This window comes from Daldinia caldariorum (genome assembly GCF_022478825.1).
Source record: "Daldinia caldariorum strain CBS 122874 unplaced genomic scaffold F4812scaffold_20, whole genome shotgun sequence".
Taxonomy (NCBI): Eukaryota; Fungi; Ascomycota; class Sordariomycetes; order Xylariales; family Hypoxylaceae; genus Daldinia; species Daldinia caldariorum.
The window spans coordinates 98,018-125,417 of record NW_025953056.1 but is presented as its reverse complement, the minus strand read 5'-3'; the positions used below and the strand labels follow the sequence as shown (position 1 = coordinate 125,417).

Below are 27,400 nucleotides of genomic sequence, written 5' to 3'. Positions count from 1 at the left end.
TAGTGGTAAATACCCTCATCTCCCTCATTCGAATGCTATGATCTTTCCGAGCGATTGGGTATATTACCGATGCTGTGACTCCTCGTGCAAATGCAACCAAGTTGGAGACGCGACATCGCGACACGGCATCCGCGAAATATCCGATTCCGATCACAATCTCAGTTGATACCCATATGAAAGCAAAGAAAAGCAAGAGTGCATTTAGCCGGTTCGGGGACCTAATCTCTAGATTCGGGTGGCGTTTTGGTAAAGGACAAGATCGAGGAAACACATACTACCACACCTATATGGTGGAGATTCCACAATTGCATCTGTTAAGCAGACCAGTATTTTTACGCTCGAGAATTTTAGGACGGTCATCTTTTTTTTAGAATCGGTTGCCAGGTCTATGCCTCTTTGCCATCAACGCGGAATATAATATGTGAGGCGTTTATTTAAATCATATTATAACAAAGATATCGCATACTTCTCACCAGTCCAGCGTGTGAAAGCTCTGAAATATAGTACAGTACTTGCGCGTACAATAGGAGCAAATAAATATTTCAATACCAGGTAAAGCAATTCAACGTTCTCCAGCTATAAGCACGAATACCCTACCCGTGCAACACAAATATAGCCACTGTTTCATGAAATCATGTAAGACTGATATCTCCCTTTCTAATAGCGAAAGTATCCCGCCATCTCCTGATCATTCAAAAGGGAAGCAAAGTTAAGTCTCTTAATTATCAAGGCGGGCCCTGGAAGTGCTTCACATAGCTTATTCATTCTATACGGTCGACGTCACATAAACCACGAAGCTGTGAAACATGCAATCATGGTAGTAAGTCATTGTAATGACCGTTTCGCTGTGAGACTACTTGTTATATCTCTAACATAGACTCGAGTTTGTGTATTTGAAACCATTTCCTCTTCTATAAAGGGGATTTATCGAATAAAGTTACTGGGTGTAATATGAGAAACTAAAAGATTTACCCATATGCCACCAGATATTAATTAATAGGCTATATCCTGCCGTGGCCTCTCTTCCTTGAGTCTATACAACTATACCTCTAGGTACCTAAGTACCTACCATACCGGCAAATAGTGGGTTTGTAGAATCATTCCATAACCCCCCCTAAAACCTTCCACCTATAATGGTTCCGCATATGGAATGATTCCATATGAGAGGATATTTTGCAAAAAAAAATCAATTTACTGGCTGTGGGCTTCAAACCCACAGCCTTAGAATTGTTACACGATTTCGTGTAACTAATTCTTTTATCTTTTTTTATCTTTTTTTTACTTTTTTTTAATGGGAAGCGAACGTATTTCAATTGAGCTATCTAGGTACCTAGTATGTATTCGACTCATCGGTATTGATCTTGGCATACACTTATTCATGGCTATAGCTCATGAAAGCCCGAGTAAGGACTCGGCCTTCCCATTTATCGCTATCCAAATAGGATATCATGGTTCGAGTCATATAGGAGGCCACGCAATATGAACTGTCACATCTGCCTCGTAAATCAACACCATATAGGACAGTGCAGGGTATCTTACTATAGATCGACCTACTCTAGATACTTCCCACATGGTACAGCATATTCCTGTCATAGAAATGTCGCCAGGCTAGGTATAGCCGCACTACATAATCTAGGTATCTACCTCTTACCTAGGTAGGTAGGCTATACAATTCACGCGAGGTGACGCTTGAGAGATGGATTCAACTGCGTTCAACCCCTCTTAGATATGCACGAGGAGAGATACATGGCTATCTCGTATGACATAGCTGATCAACAAGATCTTTAGAATAACGATGGTACCTATTAATTTTAACCTAATTAGGTAGTCATTCTATGAAGACTTTGGAATATACTTTCCGGAACAGGCAATGTCAAGGAACACGAGGTCTAGAACTTATTTTTGGGAATCGGTACCCATGGATTGTAGCGGTCAGCCAAGAGGCAGCCAACCCGCGCCCCATACCGGGGTTGATCATGTCAAGAATCTTTTCGTCTTAGCTTCACGTTCAGCCTTAGGGTTCTATGTGATATAAGCTTCAATCGGGGACTGGCTAGTTGAATACCTACCTAGCCTAGGTACCTAAGGTAGTTGAAGATGTGAATCTATCCAATGCGGACAAGCTTTTCTAAATAAAGCTTAAAAGCGAATTAAAAAAATCTCCATACATCGTCGTGAATGACTTATGGTGTATGGCATTTCCAGCCCTACCTGAAGAAGGATTCAACAACCATGCTGCCATGTAAGGACCTTTTTAAAAACAGATTACGTACGATGCTTATGGCCAATTGGAAGCCCCAAAAGCGGTCAGCCAAAGATCTGCTAACCCCTACCTGGCTTCGACTTCTTCTCAACTTCGGTAAGACGTGCAAAGTGCACCACCTATTTGAGGTTAGTCGCATGCTGCGAAGACGTATCCGACCCAAAGGATATCACCATGCTATCCAATCCGACGGCGTCGCCGCAGTTAATTAACCAATCGTGTTGCCGAAACATGACAGTGTCGAGGTAGGTAATCCATTTCCATGCTTCTGCAGATAGAATTTCACAGCTTCTATGGTGGAATCCGTAGACATGGGGTGGACTTGAAGTTGTAGATTCCAAGGGTTCCGTGAGCTTGTCTCCAATCATATTCACGAGCAAAGCGGCATTCACGGATGTTAAAGAAGGCTAAGTTGAAATAATCAGAGAAGCTATTAATAAAACCAATTGAACGGACAGTATAGTCCATCGCAAGAGATGAATTTCATAGACTTGTATACCTAATGTATGCTTCGCCGCTTCATTCCCCGTCATGAACCAGGAGCAATAGGTTACTTACCTGACACGATTATATCCCGGGGATCTGGGTTTCTTTGCCATATGCGGTGCGACTATTTGCTTACATGCCTTAACTTACCTCTTATATCAAGCAGATATGCTCCCTCTCACATCGATGCTGACTCTCCCCTTCGATGATGCTATACTGCAGTGCTGTAGCATTATGGCTACATAGATAGATCTCTTATACCCCATCGAGACTCCAGCTTCTCCAACCCAATTTACTCGCTTCGCATCTGCCTGGACAGGTTGCCAGCATCATGACTTATAACGATATAGACATTCCGTTACGTGCGTCTCCTACTCTCCGCTCACTAATAGTACGTGAGCTGACTGCGTCTAGCTGCATTCATAGCGATCGACTGGACGGGCATGACCATCGCCCTGGTCCCGATAATTCTCCGCTTCTGGTTGCGATCCCGGGAATCGCAGCCGCGAACGGCGGCGCTCAACCTGTCCGACGGCCTCGTGCTGCTCTCCTGGATCTCCGGCATAGTGCTGATCAGCATCAACGCCTGGAAGAACACCCTCCGCCAGAATTATATCCATCGTCCGCCGGCCGAGCTCTACTACGGCGTTCCTAGGGAGATGTCCGCCCACCTCCTGTACGTCTCCTGGATCTCGCTCTTCTTCATCTACGTCTCCCTCTGGGCCGCCAAGTTCTCGCTCCTCGCCTTCTTCGCCGACCTGCTGCATCTGACGGAGAACCGCGCGGCGCGCGTCATGCTCGTCTGCGCGAGCGTCTTCGCCGGCGGCACGTTCGCGCTGCACGTGGTGCTGCTGTCGGCGTGGTGCTCGCCCGTGAGCGGCAACTGGGACGTCGACGGACACCTGTGCTCCGCGGTGCACGACATCCGGTCGGTGTCGATATCCACGGCGTCCAACATCTCCACGGACCTGGTGGTCCTGGCCGTCCCGGTCTCCGCGCTGTGCACGATGGGCCGCGAGCGCCGGGAGATCACCAAGACGCGCCTGGGCAAGGCCGAGATCAGCGGCATCGTGTTCGTGCTGTGCATGGCGGCCTTGAGCGTCGTGGCCGCGCTGGCGCGCTGGATCACGCTGATGCTGGTGCAGGACGCGCCCAAGGCCGATATCACGCATACCATCGACGTGTGGGCGTTGGTGGAAATAGTGGCGAGCTTGGTGGCTGTCTGTCTGCCGAGTTTGAGGTCATTCCTTAGGAAACGGAGACGGCGTTTTCAGCAGATTAAATAGTTGAATATCTAATTTTACATAGTTCAGTTTACAAAAGGTATCCAAGTAATTGCCCTCAACTTTGGAGTTCGAAGTGCCTACGATTCTGGAACAAGGTGTAACGGCCATCCATCACAGGCGATTTGCATTTGTCATGAATTACTACAGGAAGCTTGGTGATATAACAAGCTCCTTATTTGCTCTCGGACACCATCAACAAATCGAGTATAATTAGGTACCTAGGCTTAGGTAGGTACCTAACCTAGTGTTAACACTAACCTTTCATAGGAATCTTAGCCAAGCTGCCTTTTAACATGTTTATTCCTCGGAAAAAGCGGTCTCGACATTCTTTGGTAGGCCTCCAAGGATTTAGCGAAATGATTGTCAGCTTCATTTCTCGGAGCGGGTTTGCCAGAAAAGGTTCATAAACAGCATGTCGCTTTGATAGGGGTACCTTGCCATATATAATGGTATCATATAACCCAGAGCTGAAGCGTAACGGTCAGCATTACCCGTTTGGAAGGAGAGCTGAGATCCTGCCAATGTGGCCCTATAGAAACTTGAGGCGAGCTTGTTATATATCCGTGGCGCAACGCTAGGAATAAGTCGTGACCTATCCCCCTTTTTGCAAGACCCACTCGATGTACCCGATATAAGTCCCTAACCTATATCTAGTTTCTTCCCTAATAAAGCCACCCTCAAGTAGAAAGGTTAAAGCCTTAAAAGGGGAAATAAGCCAGAGTAGAGCTAGACTTTATTTATCTTAGTTACCTACCTCCCTAAACATCTTCGGTTCTGCCACCTAACTTCATGCTTTACGCCTTGAGCTTTTGATACTGAGGTAGAACCCATTGTGTCATCCACTTAGACTCCAAGACCTGGGCCGCCGTGTAACGGTCTTCCGGCTTCCGAGCCAGCATCCGCCGAAGCACGTCGATTATGGCTATCTTCTCTTTGAATAATATCCCCGGGTATCCTGCCGCTTCCAGTCTGTCTTGTATGTGCTCTTGGAACTTGAACTCCCACGGCCCAACGTACCTCGCAAAGACGGGCAGCCGGTCGCGAGTCTCAGTATAGCAACCCGAGTGATCTTCCCAATTTTTCCACCAGGAAATCGGCATCTCGCCCGGTCCAGGGGGGTCGACTTGTACAACCCTTGTTAAATCCTCATCCTCCCAGCTATTGTCTAAAAGCGGGCTTGCCCCGAGCAGGTTCCATATACAATAAGCAAGGGCCCAGATATCAGACGCGGGCGAGACTTGCCTCTTCTTCTCTGGGCCGAAAATGAACTCTGGAGGATAGTATGCGACATGCTCGAATGAATAACCTATGTTCTCTACCGATAAAGGAATGTGTTCGTCGCCGAGATCGGCTATCCGGATTCTTGCTTCTTCGAGGGAGATTTGTTCCAACTCGCCAAGGAAAACGGAGACAACGTTTTCAGAAGGTACGTTTGTTGGTAGTTCTTCGTCCTTCGTGAACACCGAGACCTGGTACCGTGGTGAACGGTAGACTTCATATAGACCTTCATTTGAGAGACGTTTAAATGCGGGAGCGGCTCTTAGAAGAACATTATCTAGATTGAGGTCTAGGTAATAAACGATGGAAAGTGCTCAAGTATTAGCAGATATTGTTCCAGTTACTTCCGACCAAGAATTGAAACGTATCTCCGTGGACAAACCCGTGGCTATGCATTGATGTCGTGGCTAATACCAATTGTGCGATCAAGGCTCGAGCAATATGCGGACTGAATACATAAGGGGGCAATCGCAGCAGATTTTTGAGACTACCTAGCGCCAACTCTCTCACGTAACAAGGATGGACGCCATTGGCGCCTCGTACCTTGAAGCTATCGAGGACGGGAGGAAAGAAACTGCTCCCGGTAGCCAGGCTAAGGGCCGATAATTTGTCTGCTTGCTTTGGATCAGAGTCGGCGGTGCCAATTTTGACCGCGACGAGGTTGCGTGTCTTCCTGTCGCGCGCAAGCCAGACGGTGGAGAAATGCCCATACCCAAGCTTATAGAACACTCTGTATCGGTTATGAATTAGGTCGCCGCGGTGGACGGGATGGTATCCGCCCGTATCGTATCTAGACAAAGGTTCTACATCGGCCAAGTTCACGTTACTGAAATGGGGGATATAACGACGGAAGACGCGGTGGGAACGAGTCAACGACCCGAATCGAGCGAATTCCTCTTGTAGGAGTGCGGAGCGGATGATTCTATTTATACTGTTGTGTTAAGTCTCCCAATAGTTAATTTGTTTACCTAGGAGCACGTTCTGGTGCTTGCGTACCTACCTAACATGGACGTGGTAAACAATGAGTGATCCAACGTTGCCAGGTCGTGAAAAGGAAGCGGTAACGTACATCTATTTACGCAGAGCGCAATTATCTATCCCAGAAAAACCGGCTTCGCTGGTAGACGCCACCGGCGCCTCCAAAATTTATAGTCCTTGTGTTTGTATCTGCAGCGCGTTTTATCTGGAAAGGGATAGAAAAAAGTAACTGGCAATTAAACAAAATTTAAAATAGAAATAGCGATCTTGCAATCTTAAAACTATTTTAGAAGCTTTAAGCCCATTTTAATCTTAAAGCGCTTCTTCTATATCAACTTAACCCATAGCCCCTTAAATATTTCATTTGAAGCTTTAGTTATTTTCAGCAACCCCTAATGCCTCCAACCCGGCCAACACCTCGGCATTTCTCAAGAATCTACTGCATAAGATATCCGAATAGGTAGGTACCTAAACCTGAGATATGGCTACACTTAAATCTTTCAGTTACTATTACTATAGAAAGATGGCGGTTCCTAAACACCATGACGAGCTCTGGAAACAGGTAGCACTGGCCTATCAAACCAACAACGGACCGCGAACCCCACCCGAAGAAGTTCTTATCAAGTAAGAAAAGTCAATAAGTACCTTGAAGCTTTGATACCTAGAATGCCGCTTAAGAAAATCTCTTTGGATTTGGTGGTGTCTAGTACCTGTTGCCATCTATTGAGCTACCATTAATCCGCTATTCTAGGTCAAACGTCCTCCATTCGACAATTCGTAATGGCAAGCCCAAAAAGGATCTCAGGGGTAACCACCTCGCAAAATAAGACGCAGTGAAAAGGTATTGTATTCAGGTTCGCTTTGGTCTCATAACACTATCCTAGGGAGAGAGTTCTAATGGATAGGGCCCCGTCTCGTACTTGAAAGCAATCCAGTGCGTCCTCCTCGTGATTTCCAACGTCTCAAGGACTATAGTTTTCTCTACTTACCATCTTGTCTCTCTAATCACTTGATAGCCGGCGTTAAATCCTTTATGACATACATTTCACCGTACATATCTGCCGAAGTACAGAAGACCTGCAAGGAAGCAAAAACAGCCTCATCCACCAACGGCCGCAACTCAGCTAACGACTGGTTTAGGCACCGGCGTTCATACTCTCCTATTCGCAGCAAATCCTTCTTTGCGATCTCTAGTTCAGCACCGAACTCGGGGAAATTGACGCTATTTAGGTTGCCTTCCGCCATATCGCGTGTCACAGAGCCGAAGTCATTGTAGAGTCGGCAGAGCGCTGCCAAGTGTCGAGAAACGTCTTGCGCAACGTATTTTGCCAAAGGTGAATTGAGACAGTCGGTCCCATTTCCCAACATGCTGATAAATGCCGTAAAGGCGAAGGGGCCGGCAGTGTGATCTCCTGAGGTGGTACGCACCCAATCAAGAAGCGACGACTTCGGGGGTTGGAGGAACTTGCGATTGAGTTGTTCACTCCGGCTTTGCCTAGCCAAGTAATAGTTATCTTCTGTCTGGGTTAGATGCGCAATTAAGAAGTCTTCCACTGCGATTCGTAATTGCGCTCGGCTGTTCTGAGTTGCGATCCGATTGTACGGAGCATACCATATGTAAGAGATAAAGGCCTTGAAGACTCCACATACTTGCTGAACATCTATCCCGTCGCTCCTATTCCCTGTAGACAGGTTCTTTCTGGGGTTAGTCCACTTCGATGCCCGGATATTATGCACGTGAAAGGATTAGTTGGAGACATGATATCTTACATGTAATTCAAGGGAGTCTGACGGCAATGGTCCAGCGTTCTTGACTAATACGTCTGGGGTTTTGCTTATTACTTCGTCGAATAACTGCATAACCGATTTTCTGAGTGACTTGACAGATTCGATTGACAATTTTGCCACCTTGCTTTCAATAAACTCATCCATTTGATAGGCCAAAGCGGATATGATCATCATTTCCAACATGATACCAGGTGTAAGGGGCCTAGAATGGAGGTTGTTACCCGACGTCCAGGTGAAAGGGATGAATGAGAAGTGCGACTCATTGCCGCTTAGATTATCAGGGAACACTTCGAAGCATGCCTTGCGCAATAGGCTTTCGAAGAGTGAACCTTCGATCAATGATGCTACCGTGGACCATTCAGGCGTACATGAGAACATAGGCAACTGCCGAAAGAATTTCAAAGGCTTCAAGATAGCATCCAGTGTACCTGTAACCGATGTTTCCAAGTTGGTGACGAAGTCCTGGTCCGAATATCTTAGTGCTGCAAGAGTGAACGCATCCGATATATATTGCGAGCCGTAAGTAACCTTCTCGATCCATATGCGCTCCGGCTTGGACTCCAAATTTCTGGATAGAAACATGCATCCGTTATCAATTGCTGTTTTGACTTGACCGAGCAGGGGTCTAACGATTGGCAAAGATGCGACGATGTTGATAGTTATCACTGCTAATGCTGTGCTCTCGCGCTTGCCTTGCCAGGAACCATCTTCCCTCTGAGCCACGAGTAAAAATGACAGGCTCTGAAAGAGTACGATAACAGCATCATGTAGTGTGGCGGAAACTCCAGAAAACCGCCTTGGCTGCAGTTTCCCGCCCCTGCGTGCAATATAGTCTTTATCGTATAATCCAAGGTACTTGTGGAGAGACTGTGCCATAAGCATCATGGGATAATACGATGATACATGCTAAGAATATGATCAGAATATTATACTATATCAGCAGGATCCGGTCTTACCCATTTGTCTCGGATATTATGAGAATTCTTCCACCATGTCTCACAAAGGAACTTCACAACCATCTCAATCGCTGGCCGATGCCTATTCTCCAGAGGAGCCATACACATGGCGGTCAGGACATTGCTATTCGTAGATATACTTGCGGTTATCTCATTGCTGTAAGTTCGAAATTTCTCACCATCACTGTATCTCTCAATGAGTGGCGACACAGATATCGGGACTCCTAGCAAGCTCATCATAGTTATACCTTTTGCTGTATCATCGGCATCCGCCTCTAATAGCGGAGCTACATGTGTCAGCTTCATATACAAAACGCAGCTATACTGGTACATACCAAATCCTATCAAGCCTGAACCAGAAGTAAACGATTCCATGAAATACTTCTTAACTTTCTGCAGTTGACTCGGACCCAAGTCATCCTCAGTGAAACCACTTTCGAGTAATGTAGACAGAACCTGTTATATTTTGCAATTAGGTTAGACTATTGCGAGAGGACAAACTTGCACAAACCCATGACGTTTCGAAAAGAGTAGATGGAAATGCACTTGGAACATCTCCTGTTCTCGTTCCTGATTTGGTCTCTACCACATATCGAAGGTACTCCTCTGACTCGTCATCCCAAGTTGAGCAGTTCATCAAATACGCCGCGGTAGATGACGGCGAAGCCATCATACTACCGACAACTTTATGGTGGCTTAGACGATCAAAGTCGACCTCGCCGATAAACGCCTCGAGAGAGTGAAGGATCGATGATTTTGCCCCTCTATATATTTTGTCAAAATCGATGCGAGCTAACTTTTGCTCTCGGATTTTCAATAAAGACTAGTACGCTAGAAAGTCCAGGATGATTCCTTCGATGGCCAAGAGGCGTAACAAGGATGGGAGAAGAAGTTCAAACCCAACTGGAAGTATCCCAGATAGATCCATCTTGTTTAAACGCTTAGTCAGGAAATGTGCTGCGCTTGAAATTCTCCCTTCTAGATCATCTTCCTTATAATCTCGGCGATGCTTGCAAAGAGCATATAATGCAGCTGCTGTGTCAAGTATGCTGTCAGTCTCTATAGTTCCCTCATTCCAACCACCATTCGGTATTTGCGTGCGCAGTATGGACTCAAAACTCGCGGGAAATAGCCAAACTCGTGTATCCTCGACCGGCTTTGAAACCATAGACACCCATGCTGTATCGTAGACGGTGCACGTCATGGAACTAAATCCATAGCGACTGTGGCATCTTTCGACAAGCTCATTAATAAGCTGTTTTGCTAGAATGTTAAGATCCATCTTGTAAACAAAGACGAGAATGGATATGACAAAAATTGATAGGTAAGGTAGGCATCAAAACTTGGAACTTTAGTGTTCATTGGAAAGCTCTGTATCTTTTATAAGGATTTGTCTTAGTCAAAGTGGCTATCATGTACTCTGATCCTTGAGTAACACACGGGGGACAATTCTTATACGTTGCCAGTCGTATTCGCACGTTGTGGTCTCTATATTTTTGAATCTCATCCGTATTTAAAACTGATGCTTACCTCTGTTGGGACTCATTCAATGTGGTTGGGTTGCATTTCAACCAGGCTTACATTCATAGGAGGTACCTACCCTAACTCGATTCGTAATGCTTCCATGTGGCGTTCTTGTCGTTCATAGCACCATAAATATATTTCAGTGAAATTTAAATTCTTTCTTACCGGTTGTCTTTTATACAATATACTTCACTTGTCAAATGCTGGAGTCATGTTGTCATTCACTCCGTTCCTTGCCTACTATCTTCCGGATCAGCTTCCTGTTGCGTACCTCGTATGGATATTTATCGCCTCATTCCTAATTACTACTCTAGAAGTAGCACCTAAGTTCACGAAGCACACAATTGTGCCAGGTACGCCTATTGTCGGCCGTAAGTGGTGGCTTGAGCCTCTCTTCGTCACTAGATATCGATTCGTCTTTGGCGGTTGGTATATAACGAGAAAGGCCTGGGAAAAGGTAAGCAGCCCCCACGCTTCTCTAAGTTAGGCGAACTGTTCCCAAACAACAATAGTACCCAAACACCGTGTTTACTATCGTGCGCCCCGACTCAAACATGACGGTCCTCCCCCCTCGATATGTATATGAATTACAAAACATGCATGATGATAGACTTCACCCCATTGAAGCTCTATCTGAGGTCTGTCAGATTTACGTCTCAATGTTCACCAGTCGGAGTGTCGCTAACAAAGTCTGGCATAGGATATGCAAGGGAAATACACTGGAATGACGATACTGTTGGGTAGTCACCTCAGTTTCAATGTCATCCGAAACAAGCTCACACCTCGGCTTGGATCGCTCTTACCCACCTTGGCTGAAGAGTTAAACTATAGTCTGGGAGTTGAGATGCCACCATGCAAAGGTACCTAGGTTATTATCTCGAAACAGATAACTATTCCACTGACGTTTGTCATATCAGGCAAATGGGTGGCCGTGAACTTCAACGTTGTTATGACCCGCATAATTTCACGTCTGACCTCGCGGACCTGGGTCGGCTTCCCCTTATGTCGGAACGAGGACTGGCACTCTGACAATATTTACACCACATCACAGATTTTTCTTACAGCACTTATCCTTAAGTGTCTTCCGGGAGTGTTGCATCCCATAGTGGGCCCTGTGTTGCCAACGCGACGGAAATTACGACAGGGCCTCAAGCGTGTACATTCTTATTTAATTCCTCTGATCGAAGAGCGGCGGCGACAGGCCCGCGAAGGAAGCGAAGGATATTTAAAACCCGAGGATGTGTTGCAGTGGATGATTGATGAAGCCGAGGGCGACGAACGATCCGCTCAAAATATTGCAACACGATACGTCTTCTCCGTGATTGGATCGCTCTACACAGTATCGGCGGGATTAATTGACTGCTTGTACGACCTGGTTGTCCATCCTGAATACTTGGAGCCGCTCCGTGAGGAGGTGCGGCATGTCCTGGAGGATGATGGGGGTTGGCAAAAGGGCACCCCTGCAAAGTTGATCAAGATGGATAGTTTTATGAAAGAGTCACAGCGAGTAAATGCCCCAAGCCCACGTGAGAAATCCACATCCTTTTTTGAACAATATACGAGCGAGAGAAAAACTGATCAAACCATTTGCAGTGAGTTTTAAGCGTATTGTTAAGGAGAAGTTAACCCTGTCTGATGGGCTGGTTCTTCCTAAAGGGGCATATATATGTGTAGTCAACACGTCAAGCCTTGGGTGTGAAAATGATGATTTCGACGGTTTTAGATATAGCAAAAAGCGCCAGGATCCAGGGTTCATGACGCGTCACCAATACTCATCGACTGATAGTAGCCACATCACATTTGGACACGGCCGGTTTGCCTGTCCTGGTCGTTTCATTGCCGCAGTTGAGATCAAGTTGGTTTTTGCTACCATGCTGGGACGCTACGATATTAGTTTCGGTGAGGGCCGCGGCAGACCTCGGGCCCTGCAGGTCTTGGAGTTAGGCTTTCCGGATCCCACACAGGAGGTCTATGTGCGAGAAAGAATGTAGTTGGAGTCTGCCTTCATGCATAACGCAAGATGTATGGAACAAGTCACTAGGTATTGTATGGTCTAGATCCAAATTTTAGTTAACATTGAAAGATTATGCGGTGAGTACTACACATAATCTTTTCGGTGTGTTGGCATGTTTCGTCGCCAACGTCGTGACACTGCATAGTGGCGGGTAAGTATTAGATGATATTTAATCTATTCATACTGTTGGTTGTACTACATGATTACGAAACATGGTGGCTGCTCGAAGGATCATGGCTCGCATATAAAATACGACACGATTGCAGCTATATACTAACTTCCTCACATAAAGGGGATAAGGAGGGGGGGTGAAAAGGTACAGTATTTAGGTAGGTAAAAGTCTAACGGGCTTTCTTGCCATTCGTATAGCAATAAAATTATAAAAACTATAAATCGTTATATGTAATATATAAACGCGGCGAAATACTTCCGGATTTTTATTATTAGCGTGAGCAGTGAGCCTAAGGTAGTACCATATTCTAAGCCAATCATCCTTATTACCAACCGTAATCGTAATGGGTGCAGTTAAATGTATGATTGGTAGGGTCAACTGCGGGGAGATATGATATCCGCTGGTTAAGTCCTACCAACTGCATGTTGGAAAATGCTGTTGGAAAACAGGAGCGTCCATGCCTGCGGTAATTGTATAGTGATAACGGCTTGTCAGAAACATTCTAGGGCAATCTTCGGCGACATAACTCTTTGATCGTAAGTTTAGGTTAGGTGCCTGTCATACTCGGTGGGCAATTTTCTAGATAGGTCTTTGTTCCCCGTGGAGATCATATCTTGACCCGGAATCTGCCTTCTCTCATCTCATTTGGCTTATCGACAACTGAAAATCCTAGCGCTCAAATTTTTTAAAGTATAAATGGATACCAATAATGATTTCATTATCGTCGGTGGTGGACAAGCTGGCTTAGTTGTTGCGGCACGCCTCACCGAGGATCCAAACACTTCAGTTCTTGTCCTCGAAGCCGGAGATGATCACACCACTGACCCTCGCATCCGTACTCCAGCACTATGGCCGTCGCTTCTCGGCAAGGAAGATTTTGACTGGGACTATCGCAGCGTCCCCCAGGTATGTACGAGGATGTTACTCGCATAGGTGTCGGCTAACCACCTGAGTAGAAAGGACTCGATAATAAAGTCATACCACTTTCACAGGGAAGACTTCTGGGAGGCTCTAGTGCTATCAACGGGCAGGCTTTTGTAGCTAACTCAAAGAGCTCCATAGATGCTGTAAGTAAAATATCAGACATTCCCTATTATTCCTGTAGTGATCTTATGATTTGATGCCACGCATTGCGATAAAAGAAATGGCTAGGGTTGCTAATTACAAGTTTTGCAGTGGGCTGAATTTGGCAACCCAGGCTGGGACTGGAAGACTTTAGCACCTTACTACAAGAAATTCCACACCCTCTCACGTCCCTCGGCGGCAGCCTGCGACCACCTACGTTTAGGTTACATCGACGATGCTATTCGAGCTACGGACGGCCCAGTTCAGGCTTCATTCCCAGAAGAGATCAATGATCCACTTCCAACAGCATGGGTAGATACTCTCGCTACCCTGGGGTATCCGGCATCTGGAGACCCATTCTCTGGCAAGCTGACCGGCGGGTACATCAACGCTATGAGCATTGATCCAGCCTCGAGCACCCGCAGCGACTCAGCTACAGCCTACCTAGAACCCGCCAAATCCAGACCCAATTTGCACGTTGTAACGGGTGCTATGGCCCAAAAGATCATATTCAATAACGATGGGGGTAATCCAAAGGCCGTCGGTGTACAATTTCAAAAAGAAGGCCACATCAAAGTAGCTAAAGCCACCAAAGAAGTTATATTAGCAGCTGGGGCTTTCGGCACACCGAAACTGCTTGAGTTATCAGGAGTTGGGTCTCGAGATCTTCTCGGGAAGTTCGGCATCCCTTTGGTGGTAAACAATCCCAATGTCGGCGAGAACCTCCAGGATCATCTAAACGTCGGTGTTAGCTTCGAAGTAGCTGATGGTGTCAAGACGATGGACGGCCTCAGCCGGCAGCAGCCTGAAGCTATCGCGGCCGCTATGGAGGAGTACATGGCCAAGAAGACCGGCCCATTTGCCGTTGGTGGAAACTTTGCAGGTGGGATGCTGCCCGTTATGGACTTCGTGAAGGAGTCGAATGGTCAACAAACACTAAAGGATGTCCTCGAAGCTGCAACACAGGAGGCTACCCAAGATGCCTTCTCGCCCTTTCATACTTCCTTTGTCCACTCGCTGTTAGCACAGCCGGATGAAGCCGCAGGGAACTTCTTCACCTATGCCGCCTGTGGTAACTTTATCCCAGAAGGTGCTGGGGCCGACATAGTGCACAAAGCTAGCAATGATGGCAATTTCTTCACTATCTGTGTCGCTCTTCTGTTTCCCCTCTCCCGTGGCAGCTCTCACATCACCTCACCTGATCCCGCTGATAAGCCGGCTATCGATCCACGTTATCTTGAGCACCCTCTAGATATTGAGGTATTAGCTAGGCTCTTTCGTTATATTGATACAATTGCCCACTCTGAACCCCTTAGCCATTACCTCAAGCCTGAGGGAAGACGCAGCCGCGGCGCACCCGGCGATTTGAGCGATCTAGCACAAGCAAAGGAATATGTCAAAAAGGCAGCATTGACCTGCTGGCATCCTACAAGCACGTGCGCGATGCTCCCACTCGAGCGGGGTGGCGTCGTCAATCCAGAGCTCTGTGTGTATGGAGTTGACAACTTGCGTGTGGTTGACTCCAGCATTATGCCAATTACCACCAGAGGCAACCCATTAACTACAGTATATGCAGTCGCAGAAAGAGCAGCGGATTTGATCAAACGGACTCATACCATCGATGTTTGAGTTAAGGTAAACTCGAGGCAATTACCCTCAACGGATACACCAACACACTTGTACCTGGGTCTAGATAGAACCTACGGATCTAAATTAGACTGCTATGGTGATAATATCTTTTTGAGCATTTCCTAGTGCTTAATTCAACGTCTTATTCCTTAAATGACATAGTGACGTGGCCTAACCACGACGTCTACCGGTAATTAACATGCAAATGCTGGGTAAAGGTACCTACCTTAGGTAGAGGTAGGTAGGTAGAGCAAGAGATAAAGTTGATCCTGCCTCATAGAAGTCATTGAAGGCCCGGGCACTAAAATTGTCGAAGTGATACATGCATCCTTTTCTCCCCCTCCGATCATTCCGGTAACTCAATAGTCCAAGCCTTGCCGCAAATCCTTCATCCCCGCTAAGCACAACCCGGCACCCCCCCTTCCACCACAATCCCTTAGCCGCCATCAAATCTAAATGTCACTGGGGCCCATTGGGAATGTAGGTAACTAACCACCACACATCCTACATAAAAGTTGCAACCAACACCGTCTCAAAAGTCCAATGACTAGAAGCAACTCAGTTTGGTCTTATTTCCCATGCCTGCAGAATAGCATTTGCTAGCCAACTGCAGGAATCATAAACTTACCTACCTTCTTGTTAATTGCCAACAAAAACCTGTACGCGATTGCGACTGAGAGTTTATTGCTGATTTCCGTAAACGCTTGGTGGGAACACATGTTCTCGCATCTCGCATCTCGCATTCTATTTCCAGTTCCGTCTACTCAAGTTCGACGGACACCCCGAGGGGTGTCCGTCGAACTTGTATAAACACCACTAATAATTCAAGTGTTTCATTCAGCTACCCCCTTTCCTCTAAATCTATCTCGCAATTTACATAAGTACTCACTCTAATAGCCATCTGGATTTCTCTAGTCTTGGTTTTCTACTGGGTTTCTGTGGCCCCTTTATCTCCCTTGCACACGGACCGCTATCATTCAATCGTGCAGTGTCTTTCCGGCGTTTAGCTTCCCAGCTTCCCAGCTTCCAGGGTTCTTCTTGACATCATGGATAACAACAACACCATGGATCTCTCCCAGATTCCGGCACTTCAACCACCGACAGGGACTGTGTCTAATTTCATAGATCCGACTAACCGCGGGCCTACATATGTTGCCGTTGCATCTATTTTTCTCGGTCTGGCAACGGTATTTGTGGGGGTGAGGCTCTGGGCTCGTTGTATTATACAACGATCTCCGTGGTGGGATGATTGTTAGCTGCCCCACCCCCCTTCCTAGATCTGTTCTGGGGGTTGACACTGACTGAACACTATAACAGTGGTTTGCGTCATAGCGCTGGTAAGGAAATCATCGATAGATGCAATCTTTCGCCTTTTGTGGTTATTTCTAATTCTCTTCTAGCTATGTCAAGGAGCCTACTGTGGCCTGAATATGTGGCGTAAGTGTGATCCTTGGCTCCTAGAATTCTCACCTAATTCAGCAATGATTCACAGTATGCCTTCATGGGGTTGGTAAGCATATGTGGGACGTTAGAGCATTGGAGTTTCCCCCGCTGATAGATGTAAGTCAAATTCGAGCCCCCTTTATTGACTTGTCTAGCTGACAGGTACGTTTCTCAAAGCCGGCTAGAGCTATGGCTGATGTGACGGAGCTCTCTATTGGTTTTACCAAACTGGCATTACTGATGTTCTATTATAAACTCTTTTGGCCAAATGTGGCCACGAGAATTGGCAGCATTGTTGGCATGGCACTGATCGTACCCCTTTACGCCATTCTCTTTTTTTGTTTCGTCTTCCTCGACACAGCGCAAACGGTACCCCTTAACAAGGGAATGGCGATACTCAATGTCTTGTCTGACTTCTATATTCTAATCTTACCTATTACATCTGTCATGCAGCTGCATCTAGAAAGGAAGAAAAGACTCGGACTCGCCGCTCTATTCTCTACTGGTTTATTGTGCGTGCTTGTTTCGCAGACCCTTCGTTTACTCGTTATTCTATAATTACTGATTTAATGGTGTAGTGCCTGCATTATGAGCATAGTAGGAGCCGTTTATCGCTTTAGATTCGCGGAGGATGGCGTTGATTTCACCTGGGGTCTGCTCAACGTGATTTTGGTCAAGTAAGCGTTCAGGAACTTGATTTTGAGGAAGAGACGCAGCACTAATATATTTGTAGTACTATAGAATGTTCCATCGGGATCATGTGTGCATGTCTTCCTCTCTTTCCTGCTGTGTTCGGGAATCCTTTGCTCACAATGCAATGGATCACAACTTTGCGCTCGTTACGCAACCGGCTTATTAGCTCTGGATCGAACCGAAGCAGGCCTTCAGTCAATGGGTACTCGCGCTCAAAGAGCAATGGCGAAGGCGATTGTTTCGAGATGAAACCTAAAAACGGGCCCGTAGATGGAAAATTACATTCGGCCTCAATAACTGCAACACAGACACCAGCCAGCAGTGCCGGCTCAAGAGGTGGCATCGAAGTCCGCAAAGACTTCAGCGTCAACTCTGTAGATAGGATGGCTTAAAGGTGGAGAGTTATGGCTGGTATGACACACCAAGTTGGATTAATGCGCGCATGAACTAATCATAAGGGGGGAGTTGACTGGTAGGCGTACATTGCGTGAGGCATGGGGTCGAGTATATAAGTACACCAGGAAGTTTGTCTATGCGTAGTGCCACTACATTTTTATTGGGTGCCTCATTGAGGAAGAAATACTTTATTGGATGTGCCGTAAGTTATAAGCCTCCATGTGCATGGTTTTCGCCGAATCAGGGGCCGGGAATCAGATCATTCCACCAGAGGATTGAGTTTCATACCAATCAAGAGGGTAATGTTAGGAAAGGCGCATTTCTTTACGTATTTGCTGCACAGTGATTTTATATGCGGTAAGATATGCGCCGTGGCGTTGTCTTGGTATTTCAAACTCAGCTTCATAGCCAGCTTATGCAGCCAACTCCCTGCCACTATTGTTCCATCCATCACGAAGTACAATGAAGCACAGTGTATCGGCTAAATACGGACACGCATACAAGATGGTAGATTGGTTCCGGGCCGATCTCTCGGTAGGTTGTATTGTTGGAAAGGTTTTGTTATAGCCTTCCTTGCCATGCCGTGGCAGAGGAGGCACAGGAATTTCACATATCAAGCCCAATTCTCCGGGTTTTAAAACGTTTGGCCCAGTAAGTTTTGAACTTTGGCCTCATGTAACCGCTTGTGTATCTCAAGCGTTCATTGACTTAACCATGGCTGATACTAGTGCCGTTACCGCCACAGCTGCAAGCTATCTGTTGAGCCAGTTGCCCCTATTTGTATTACTATGTCCAAGTGTTCTCATTGTGAGTTACTTCCCGTCCAGTATTACATTTCCACAATCTGATCATTATTTCAGTGTTTTCTGCTCTGTCGAGCAGCTTATAATTGTTCCCTCCACCCCTTAGCCAATTTCCCAGGCCCGCGGCTTTGGGCGGCCTCGCGCCTCCCATACGCGTTACGTCTCTGGCAAGGCAGACTGCATGAGCACATTAAGCGGCTCCACGACCAGTACGGACCTGTTGTGCGCATTGCACCTGATGAACTCTCGTTCACGGACAATGCGGCCTGGCAAGACATCTACTGCGGTGGCGTCGCCAACAAGGGCTTTCCTAAGCACGGAGCCTACCGCAACGCGCAGACTTTCGAATCTCTGTTCGATGCTTCCGACGACAACCACACGCGGCTGCGCCGTCTGCTCAAAAATGATTTCTTCTCCCTGCGTGCTGCGCGTCGCCAGGAGCGCATTGTCCAGGAGTACGCCGGTCGTCTGATAGCACAGCTACGCAATCATCACTGCAGTGACAGCAGTGACAGCAGTGACGACACGAAGAAACATCCCGCTGACCTACGCGAATGGTACAACTTCGCCACCTTTGACATTATTGGTCGTGTCACTCTGAGCGAGGACTTCGGTTGTCTCGATGGTCGTGCATATCATCCCTGGATTCTTATGGTTGTAACTCATTTTAAGCTTTCAGCTTTGCTTATGTGCCTTCGCTTCTACCCGCCCCTCCCTAGCTTATTATCCCGCCTAGCGCCGGCTAGACTTCTTTGCCTTCGGGACCAGTTCATCTCCCTAATACGCGAAAAGGTAGGCCGTCGCGTCCAAAGGACATTGCCACCCGGCGAGGAAGACTTTGTCACAGCCTCACAGTTCCAAGGAGAAGCTCAGGGATGGGAGCTAAGACTCGAAAATCCTAAAAAAACGTCAGGCTCAGAGAAAGCTGTGACTGGTCTCAGTTTATCTGAACTTGAGGCTAACAGTATACTATTGCTACTTGCCGGCAGCGAAACCATCGCTACTTCTTTGCTTAGTGCTACCCACCTCCTTTGTGAAAACCCTACGATAATGCGCCGACTGGCTGCTGAAATCCGCTCCACTGTGTCTGAGTCCGACATCACCTATGAAAACACCACTTCGAATATGCCTTACCTCAATGCAGTATTGCGCGAAACGCACAGGTTATGCCCTCCTCTAGCAAATGGTCCGGCACGCGTGGTAGATGGAAATGGGGCCGTGATTGCTGGGCACTTTGTACCTCCAGGGGTAAGTATTTTACCTCGCCTCCAACCTAAATCCCCTTCTTAGTATGCCTATACCAACTTTTATACCCATTTTAGACTTCTGTTGGCGTTACTCAATACGCAGCCAACCGCTCATCGACAAATTTCACCGACCCGGATGAGTTCCTACCTGAACGGTGGTTATCTCCCGAGCTAGCTGCGAAGTATACCACCGGCTTTGGTCAAAAAACCTGTAAATACGCGAAGTGCGGCACAGATGTTCGTGAAGTAGTCCGACCCTTTTCAGCCGGTGGGCGAGATTGTCTGGGCCAGAACTTGGCTTGGGTCGAGTTTAGGGTGCTATTGGCTCGCATGATTTGGAACTTTGACTTTGAAGTATATTGCGGAGACGGTGATAGGAGTGATAATGGTACGGCATCTCGGCCTTCAGCATTCCGTAAGTGGACAGACCAGAAGGCTATGATGCTTTGGCACAAAGAAAGTTACCCTGTTCGGTTGTTTGGAAGGAAGAAAGGTGAATCTTACAAACACTGATGGCATAGATGGGCTTGGCACTGGATCATGCTCGGGAAAGATGGATATGGAGGCATGGGATGGGGTAATGATGACTGCCTCGTGATTCTCAAGTAGGTACCACTCAGAGCCGCTTGGGACATGGTATTCTTCCGTGTCTCTTGACAGAAAGCCAGTTAGCCCAATACCATACGCTTGCTCTTGGCTTTGACTCTGGCCCAGACGTTTTTCTTTATCGCCCCCAAGCCTTTCCTGTACGCCATGTCCCCATCCCGCTCGATCAACATAACATTGTGCGTTTTATTAAGCGGACAATATCTGAACGTGTTTGTCGACAGTAGAACGCACTCGCCGACCCGCTTCGACTTATCCCCGAAGAAGCTGCTAGTAATTGTTAACTTACCGATGTATCTGCCCCATAAACAATAGGCTTTTGCTTTTACCCATTTGTTCTTGGTTTCCTGCTTGCTTGTCTGCTTGAACCGCAGCTTTGCGGTCTGGGCCGTAAATTGGAGGAGCCCATAGTCTAGTATCCCTTCGCCTTGGGCCACTTTAAAAAGGGGAGAAGCAAGTTGAGAGGTATCTGAAATATCTTTGGGAAGGCTACTACTCTGGCCTCCTTCCGCAGTCTGGGGATTTGGATATATCGCATCTCCAATGAGTAAAGGCTTATGCCACTCTGACGATGCTAGCCACGACCACGATGGGAAGTCCAGCGTAAATAGCCGGTCCTTTCCCATGGGCACTCTATGGTGAGAGCCGCGCTCGTGGAAATCAGGACACGAACCCCGTTCGTAGCAGAGAAGCGTCGCGTCTATTGCCTCGTACGGTAGACCTCAAACATAGCCCTGGGTAAATCGCGGAGCTTGCAGCTTGAGAAGCCCCATAAACGCCCAGATCACGTCCCCTGTATCCGTAAACTCTCTTCCGGAGAACTGTTGGACATAATCGCAGTAACTATACCTTATGATCGCAAGGCCAGCCGTTAACGGTATTCCCCCATAAAGATATTTCATTGTACTACATTAATGGAGACGTGAGTAGATTCGTAAATACTCTCTTCGCGCCAGGCGTCCTCGCGGCAATTCCAGTACACTTGGTGTTCTGTAAAGACGATGACACGCCGAGCGAGGATGGCCTCCTGGAAGGTCTACCCGCGAGTATTCCAAACTGTTTGGTCTAGTATCTGGGTAACCGTCGGTTGAGCTGTAGTAAGAGAACTTCCGTTGACGATTTCAGTATGTTGCCACTTGTTCCTATTGCAGCCTATCCCGGGGAGGCCTGCCTGTGCTCCATTACCCGCCGTAGCAACGGCGTATCCAGTCCTTTAGTAAACTAATGCTGAGGGTCGGGGGCACCTCCCGACTAACAACCTGTATCGCTTCCGAATTGTCACAATTCGCATGCTGTGTGGCACCTTTTGGTCCTGCAACTTGCGATCTGATGATTTGCCCTATCACCATTTCCTGATGTAATGCTAAGGCAACCTCGACGAGACCATCCTCAGCTTTTAAAGCTCTATAATCCTGGATAACTCTGCTATCTCGCATTGGAAGTCCATGCCCTTCTATGAAATTGCTATCATCTATTTTTCTTATGCGATTTTCACTTCTAAGGTATAACTTTCTAACCAGAACGGAGTCCTCGGCGTTGACTCTCGTAGAGGAGCAAGCAGCAATAGCCTGTATCAGGAGACAAGCGGCACAAAACACAGCTTTGTCGAGGACGTAGCCCAGGGGGCCGATAGATAATATGCACTTTTTATCATCGCTCCGACAACAGGATTCCCTAGTTAAGAAGACGAGGTCGATCGTCTTACATACGGTACAGAGCCCATTAAGATCATCGGCGACCATGGATGGCGAGTCGGTTTCAAGGTCTACGTATTTCATAGTGCGAAGAGATGCGGATAGCCCACGAATCTGATTACCAATGAGTAACTTATAGTATCAAATAATAGGAATCGTAAACGAATTATATAGGATACCTGTTGAACTTGTAAAGAAGTCAGACGACCTGGGTAGGGAAAAGAGAATCCAAGGAATTATTATAAAATCTTGGAAGGACTCCTTAAGCGATAACTGATTTAAGTATGCTTATGCCCATGTATCTGCCTAGGCATCTGATCATAGGTAAATAGTAAACTTCACCAGCCTCGTCAAGGCAGATTTCTATTTTCTTGGACTTGTATAACCTATCAAAACCTCACCTAAAATCTAGGACAACGCGTTCTGGCGAGGCGAATGTCGGGAAGAATCACTCTTGCCACTTCATCCCTACTACCATGGGTAAGTAGGTACCTACGTAGGTGTCTAAAGTGCATATCTATTTCGAAAAACTACAGGTACGATGGTCATTTGAGGAAGGCCAATGTGCACTTCTACGAAGAAAGATGCGTTTATACGGCAGATTTGATTTGCTTGTTCGTATTTGCCGAAATCTTCTCAATATCCTGTACTATGAGCCCCTTTTTCTATGACGCTCATCGCTGCTAGGCTAGAGTAAGGCTCGTAACATTTCAAATCGGATCGCGATGATGCTCGAAGATTGTATAACAGGTAGGATGTAATACCTATGTTGTTCTGACTCTTTGCCAAATACACTACAAGGACTACCGAAACTAGGTACCAGATCCTCCCTTCCCAACGCATCGATCGAGTGATCCGCCCTGATCCTGACGTTTTAAAGGAATCTGAGGGTATAGCGTCAGACAACCTACCTAGGCACGGGTAAGGATCCAGGGGCCGAAGAAGAAGAACAAGAACATTTCTAGCGTGCGTGCGAACTTTTTGGTCAATAAGCGTTTACACATATAGACCCGACGTGCATACCTAGAGGTACCTGACATTTCCCTGCGAGATCTACCTGCCTACCTATATACCTACCTCGGTATGTATATACATAAGGCGTCCTGTATGCTATCCTATGTCATTACCTAATAGTAGACCCCAAGACTCCCGTCGGTCCAGGGTCAGCGGTGTTATGTTAAGAGGGCTACCTCAGGCTAGGAGTGGGAACCCTGTCCTGCGCGCAACGAGTAGATTACCTAGGTAGGTACCTTGGGTATCCATATGCCACGAGGCTTGGAGGGGGAAAGGAAGGGAAAGGGAAACGAAACAAAACGAAACAAGCAGTCAAACAGACTGACGCCGGACCCGCGCGTCCCGTTCAGCTAAGCGTGGGGTTATACTCAGCCGTTTCGTTCGTATTCCGACGTTGGGCTGTGGAGTACTTACATTAGGTACCTACATGGCATATTACATAGTACGCCCTGTCGGCGCTACAGATTCTTGCATCCGCGGGCAAAGCAAGAAATTCGCGGCTAGTTAACAGTAGATACCTCCTAGGTTAGGTAAATACATGAGTTAGCGCAGCATCTGCAGGATCTAACCAACCCCCTGACTAACCTAACGTCGAAGTGATGCGCACCAACGTGCATTAGGTACACTTACACGCGATATGTATCCCGCGCCGTACATTCTGCAGCGCACCGCGGGTCTCGTTTGTTCCTCCCCGCCGCCCCTCCTAGGTAGTTTTAGGGCACCTGTTACGGGGCGTTGCTGCAAGACCGCGGCGCGCAGAAGATCGTCCGCGTAAGAAAAGACGTCAAATTCCTAGATAACCTTGGTTGAGACCCCCATACCTATACCTACCTAGGTAGGTAGGTAGGTAGGTAACATGAGGTATTTGCTTTTGTCTTTGTCTTTTTCTTTTTTATGGCTCCCAAACCCAAACTCCTTTCCCGCCCATGTGGCTTTCATGTATGTTAGGTATCTACCTCCTTCTAACTACGTGCTATAAGGCTGAAGAAGATCTGGGGTTGCGATCGGCGTCCCGGCGCGGGTGTTAGATATTCGGTATATACATACATACCTCATATTATAGTATTAGTGGGTACCTAGGTATAGATAAAGGTACCTAAGGCGTTTACATGTGTTTGCGATAGGTATCTGATATACGGCTGATGGAAGCTGAACTTAGTAGTCGAAGAGCCTGAGTACCTAGATGAAGACACCACTTCCCCCGCATTTTGCGGACGGCCCGTTGCAGATAAACGCAGCTGATGGAGGGCGGGCTTCTGCGAGTTGAGGCAGCGCGAGCTTATCTAAATCCTATTGCTGTAGATGTATCATTGTGTGTACATAGTAAAGGGATACGCAGTAGGTTGAGGGTCTGAATCAAAAAGCCTGTTTCGATTAATAGATACAGCATGTCTTGGAGCGAACGGGCGTCAGGGGTATCCCAGATAGCGCCCGAGACAACGCCCCCTATGATCTATCAGGGCAACACGCTGATTAGCCCGGCCACCCGCGTGCCACGTGGGCGAGCTATAAGGTTAATTAATACCTTGCAGTCGAGCGCGAATCCTTTTAGACCCCTGGCTTCTCTAGCGTACGTATTACATACATCTATTACATAGCACATTTCCTAATCTCCTATGGGAGAAACGCGCTACTTTCTAATAGAGGTTTAGGAGGTATTATACAATACATACATCCAATTTAGATCCCTCGGTGGTAGCAGTTCGTCTGACAGGCAGATCGGCTTCCCGTTCCTACGTCTAAAAATATGTGGGTTAAACGTGTTTTTTCCCCCTGTCCCCCTCCCCGTTTCCGTCGCGCCCGCATTACTTTCTCACTTCTGCGGTGCGACGCTGAAAAGACTCAAAAATGCACGCAAGGTTGCAGCAAAACGAGTAATTTCGCAGTATTAAGGTGTGGATGTTGTGCTAGTTGAGCACAGCAGTATCGTCCTAGACTTGGTTACAGGTATGTATAACCTTGGAAGGTTCGTAGAAGCAGAAGAGAAAACTGGCAGCCGGCTTTTAACACTTGCGCTCAAATCCAATACTATGTGTGTATCGCGTATCGATATCGTATCCCACCAACCCGTGGCCGTGACTGAACGAGAAACGCCTTACTGCGCCGCTCCGTTGCGGGTACCTCGTCCAATACCTCGGGAAGAAAAAAAAAAGAAGATCTTGAAAGCGGAGCCTTCTCTCCCTCTTCTTGTAAGCCGAAGTTCAGCTTCGGGTGGCCGGCAGCTAACCTGCTTGGATCGACCCCACCACCTAGGTTAGGTAGATAGCATCTTTTCTTCCTCTAACATGTCTACCTAGGTAACCAACCTACCTAACCTAACCTACATTACATACCTGTCATTATTATGTGTGCACTATGGCAGATTAGGTACGCAGATCCGGGCGGGGGTGCAATATTAGCTTCTGTTTCTTACAAGGTGAAACTATGACAGCACGAGGCGGATCTAATTATAATTTGACAGCAGGATTCGCTCCCCGGTCCAAGTCAGTTCGATGGGATGATGGGGGCTTGTAGCTTATAACCTGTACTTTACTCGTATCCTCCTACGCGTGTAATATATATGCTTCTCGTTGAGACTGCCTTAAGTGGGGGGGAATATGAAGAAGAAGAAGAAGAGGCCTATCCTAGGTATCAACCATAACAGTAGATGTGCGATGACAAAGTGGCGCATCGTTGCTCGCGACAAAAAGCTACGGGAGTTAATCCCATACCTCCGAACATATGTAAGTATGTATGTATCTTCGGCATGCATTTTGAGTCCGACTTCGTCTAAAGTCCTAAGTCCCATCCATTACCTTAGGTAGTTGTTCGGATTTGCCTCCCCCTTTCCCCCACCTGCACGGCGGCCTCTTCAATTGGCTTGTTTTGTCTCCATTATCTGTCATACACTCCCTACCTACATGTAACGCACGCAGCAGTAGTAACCTGCGGTAACAATCTAGGTAGGCAGCCTAACCAAAGTCATAAGTCATAAGTCATTATCGTTCTCGTCAAAAGTCGGTAGGATTCATAGCGCCGGATGACATTTCGCGCTCTGGGGGCCGCGCCCTAGCTTCCGTTGTAAAAATGACTCTCTTTCTCTCGCTAACAGCTCAGCTATGACTTCACCGATGGGAGAAAACGGCTTTAGTCTGTGTACTATGTAAGTGAACCAGGCAAAACTGTAACATAGTAACGATTGTCCTTGTTGAATTGGCCTACCCTAGGTACTATTAGGGATTAGTTCGCAGAACAGTAACAAGCCTCGGCCAGTCTGGCCAGTAGATAGCAGGTAACTATTAACCTACCTAATCTACGTTACCTACTCCTATGTATGTTAATCTCTCTAGCTTATGCTGCTTACAGTCCTCACTTTCTCCAATCCGGGCGTGAGCTCGGTAAAGTATGCCCGAGGGGCGCCGCTGTACCTTAAACTAAGTCCGAATGAACACCGCAAGATATCCCCGGGCGCCGTCGCTATCCGATCGCATCCGCGTAGTGGAACCCGGTCGCAGTTTTGGTTGCTGTGTCTAACCTATCAGGATCTTTGCGCGCTCATTCGTCTCGTAACATCCCAGGACTATTTTTTTTTTTTTTTTGGTGGTGGTGGTGGTGGTGGTGACCCCCCGTTACGCATATCGCGTTTACTCATAGTTGCGAGTCGATTGTGACTTTGGTAATAAAAAAAAACCCCCCCTAACATTGCGAATTATAACATCGGAAGCGGCGCGTTCCTGGAGATCCCTAACAGCTCCCTTGTCACGAAAGGGGGAAGGCGACGAGAAATTGCCAGATCCTATTGAGATGCGTGTCCGGGGTCCCTCCTTGTCACCGGCATAATCTGACACTGCGTTCGATATCCCACATCCCACTCCCACCTCGTTCGTTACCCGAACATTTTTATCTTCGTGACCCTTCACACACACGTTCACATATCTCTCATATGGAGAATTATAAATTCGTTAAAAAAATGATAGTGTCTTCTATGAGCCTTTTGGGCCCAGGGGAATTTTCTTGCGTCAGTAAAAAAAAAGTGTTTTGTATATCGCTTGTATAAACCGTGAGTCCATGTATCGGGTATAAAAC

At 47.0% G+C, this 27,400-nt stretch overlaps 7 protein-coding genes across 7 annotated transcripts; 5 read left to right on the top strand and 2 right to left on the bottom strand.

Annotated features, from left to right (window-relative positions):
- Positions 1-2,697: 2,697 nt before the first annotated feature.
- On the top strand, positions 2,698-4,207 carry F4812DRAFT_207442 (uncharacterized protein). The gene is made up of 2 exons (XM_047930302.1): positions 2,698-3,111; positions 3,164-4,207. The coding sequence occupies exons 1-2, from the start codon at positions 3,081-3,083 to the stop codon at positions 4,033-4,035; spliced, it is 903 nt and encodes a 300-aa protein (XP_047786632.1). The 5' UTR covers positions 2,698-3,080; the 3' UTR covers positions 4,036-4,207.
- Positions 4,208-7,296: 3,089 nt separating this feature from the next.
- F4812DRAFT_452953 (uncharacterized protein) lies at positions 7,297-10,317 on the bottom strand (the record flags this gene model as incomplete). The annotated part of the gene is made up of 6 exons (XM_047936414.1): positions 7,297-7,944; positions 8,062-8,946; positions 9,012-9,322; positions 9,371-9,491; positions 9,547-9,858; positions 9,940-10,317. The coding sequence occupies 6 exons, from the start codon at positions 10,315-10,317 to the stop codon at positions 7,297-7,299; spliced, it is 2,655 nt and encodes an 884-aa protein (XP_047786631.1).
- A 354-nt stretch (positions 10,318-10,671) lies between these two features.
- F4812DRAFT_442971 (cytochrome P450) lies at positions 10,672-13,021 on the top strand. The gene is made up of 5 exons (XM_047935360.1): positions 10,672-11,016; positions 11,072-11,197; positions 11,260-11,419; positions 11,477-12,085; positions 12,153-13,021. The coding sequence occupies exons 1-5, from the start codon at positions 10,771-10,773 to the stop codon at positions 12,548-12,550; spliced, it is 1,539 nt and encodes a 512-aa protein (XP_047786630.1). The 5' UTR covers positions 10,672-10,770; the 3' UTR covers positions 12,551-13,021.
- A 21-nt stretch (positions 13,022-13,042) lies between these two features.
- On the top strand, positions 13,043-15,920 carry F4812DRAFT_442964 (uncharacterized protein). The gene is made up of 3 exons (XM_047935359.1): positions 13,043-13,651; positions 13,702-13,812; positions 13,922-15,920. Exons 1-3 carry the CDS (start codon positions 13,442-13,444, stop codon positions 15,437-15,439), a joined length of 1,839 nt encoding a protein of 612 aa, XP_047786629.1. The 5' UTR covers positions 13,043-13,441; the 3' UTR covers positions 15,440-15,920.
- A 565-nt stretch (positions 15,921-16,485) lies between these two features.
- On the top strand, positions 16,486-17,967 carry F4812DRAFT_462728 (uncharacterized protein; the record flags this gene model as incomplete). The annotated part of the gene is made up of 7 exons (XM_047938092.1): positions 16,486-16,690; positions 16,757-16,776; positions 16,840-16,876; positions 16,932-16,999; positions 17,060-17,394; positions 17,461-17,559; positions 17,616-17,967. The coding sequence occupies 7 exons, from the start codon at positions 16,486-16,488 to the stop codon at positions 17,965-17,967; spliced, it is 1,116 nt and encodes a 371-aa protein (XP_047786628.1).
- Positions 17,968-18,685: 718 nt separating this feature from the next.
- Positions 18,686-20,916, top strand: F4812DRAFT_467962 (cytochrome P450; the record flags this gene model as incomplete). Its single annotated transcript, XM_047938722.1, has 4 exons — positions 18,686-18,778; positions 18,832-19,628; positions 19,716-20,022; positions 20,097-20,916. 4 exons carry the CDS (start codon positions 18,686-18,688, stop codon positions 20,532-20,534), a joined length of 1,635 nt encoding a protein of 544 aa, XP_047786627.1. The 3' UTR covers positions 20,535-20,916.
- Positions 20,420-22,405, bottom strand: F4812DRAFT_467958 (uncharacterized protein; the record flags this gene model as incomplete). Its single annotated transcript, XM_047938721.1, has 4 exons — positions 20,420-21,277; positions 21,356-21,448; positions 21,570-21,663; positions 21,813-22,405. The coding sequence occupies 4 exons, from the start codon at positions 22,403-22,405 to the stop codon at positions 20,690-20,692; spliced, it is 1,368 nt and encodes a 455-aa protein (XP_047786626.1). The 3' UTR covers positions 20,420-20,689.
- Positions 22,406-27,400: the final 4,995 nt, after the last annotated feature.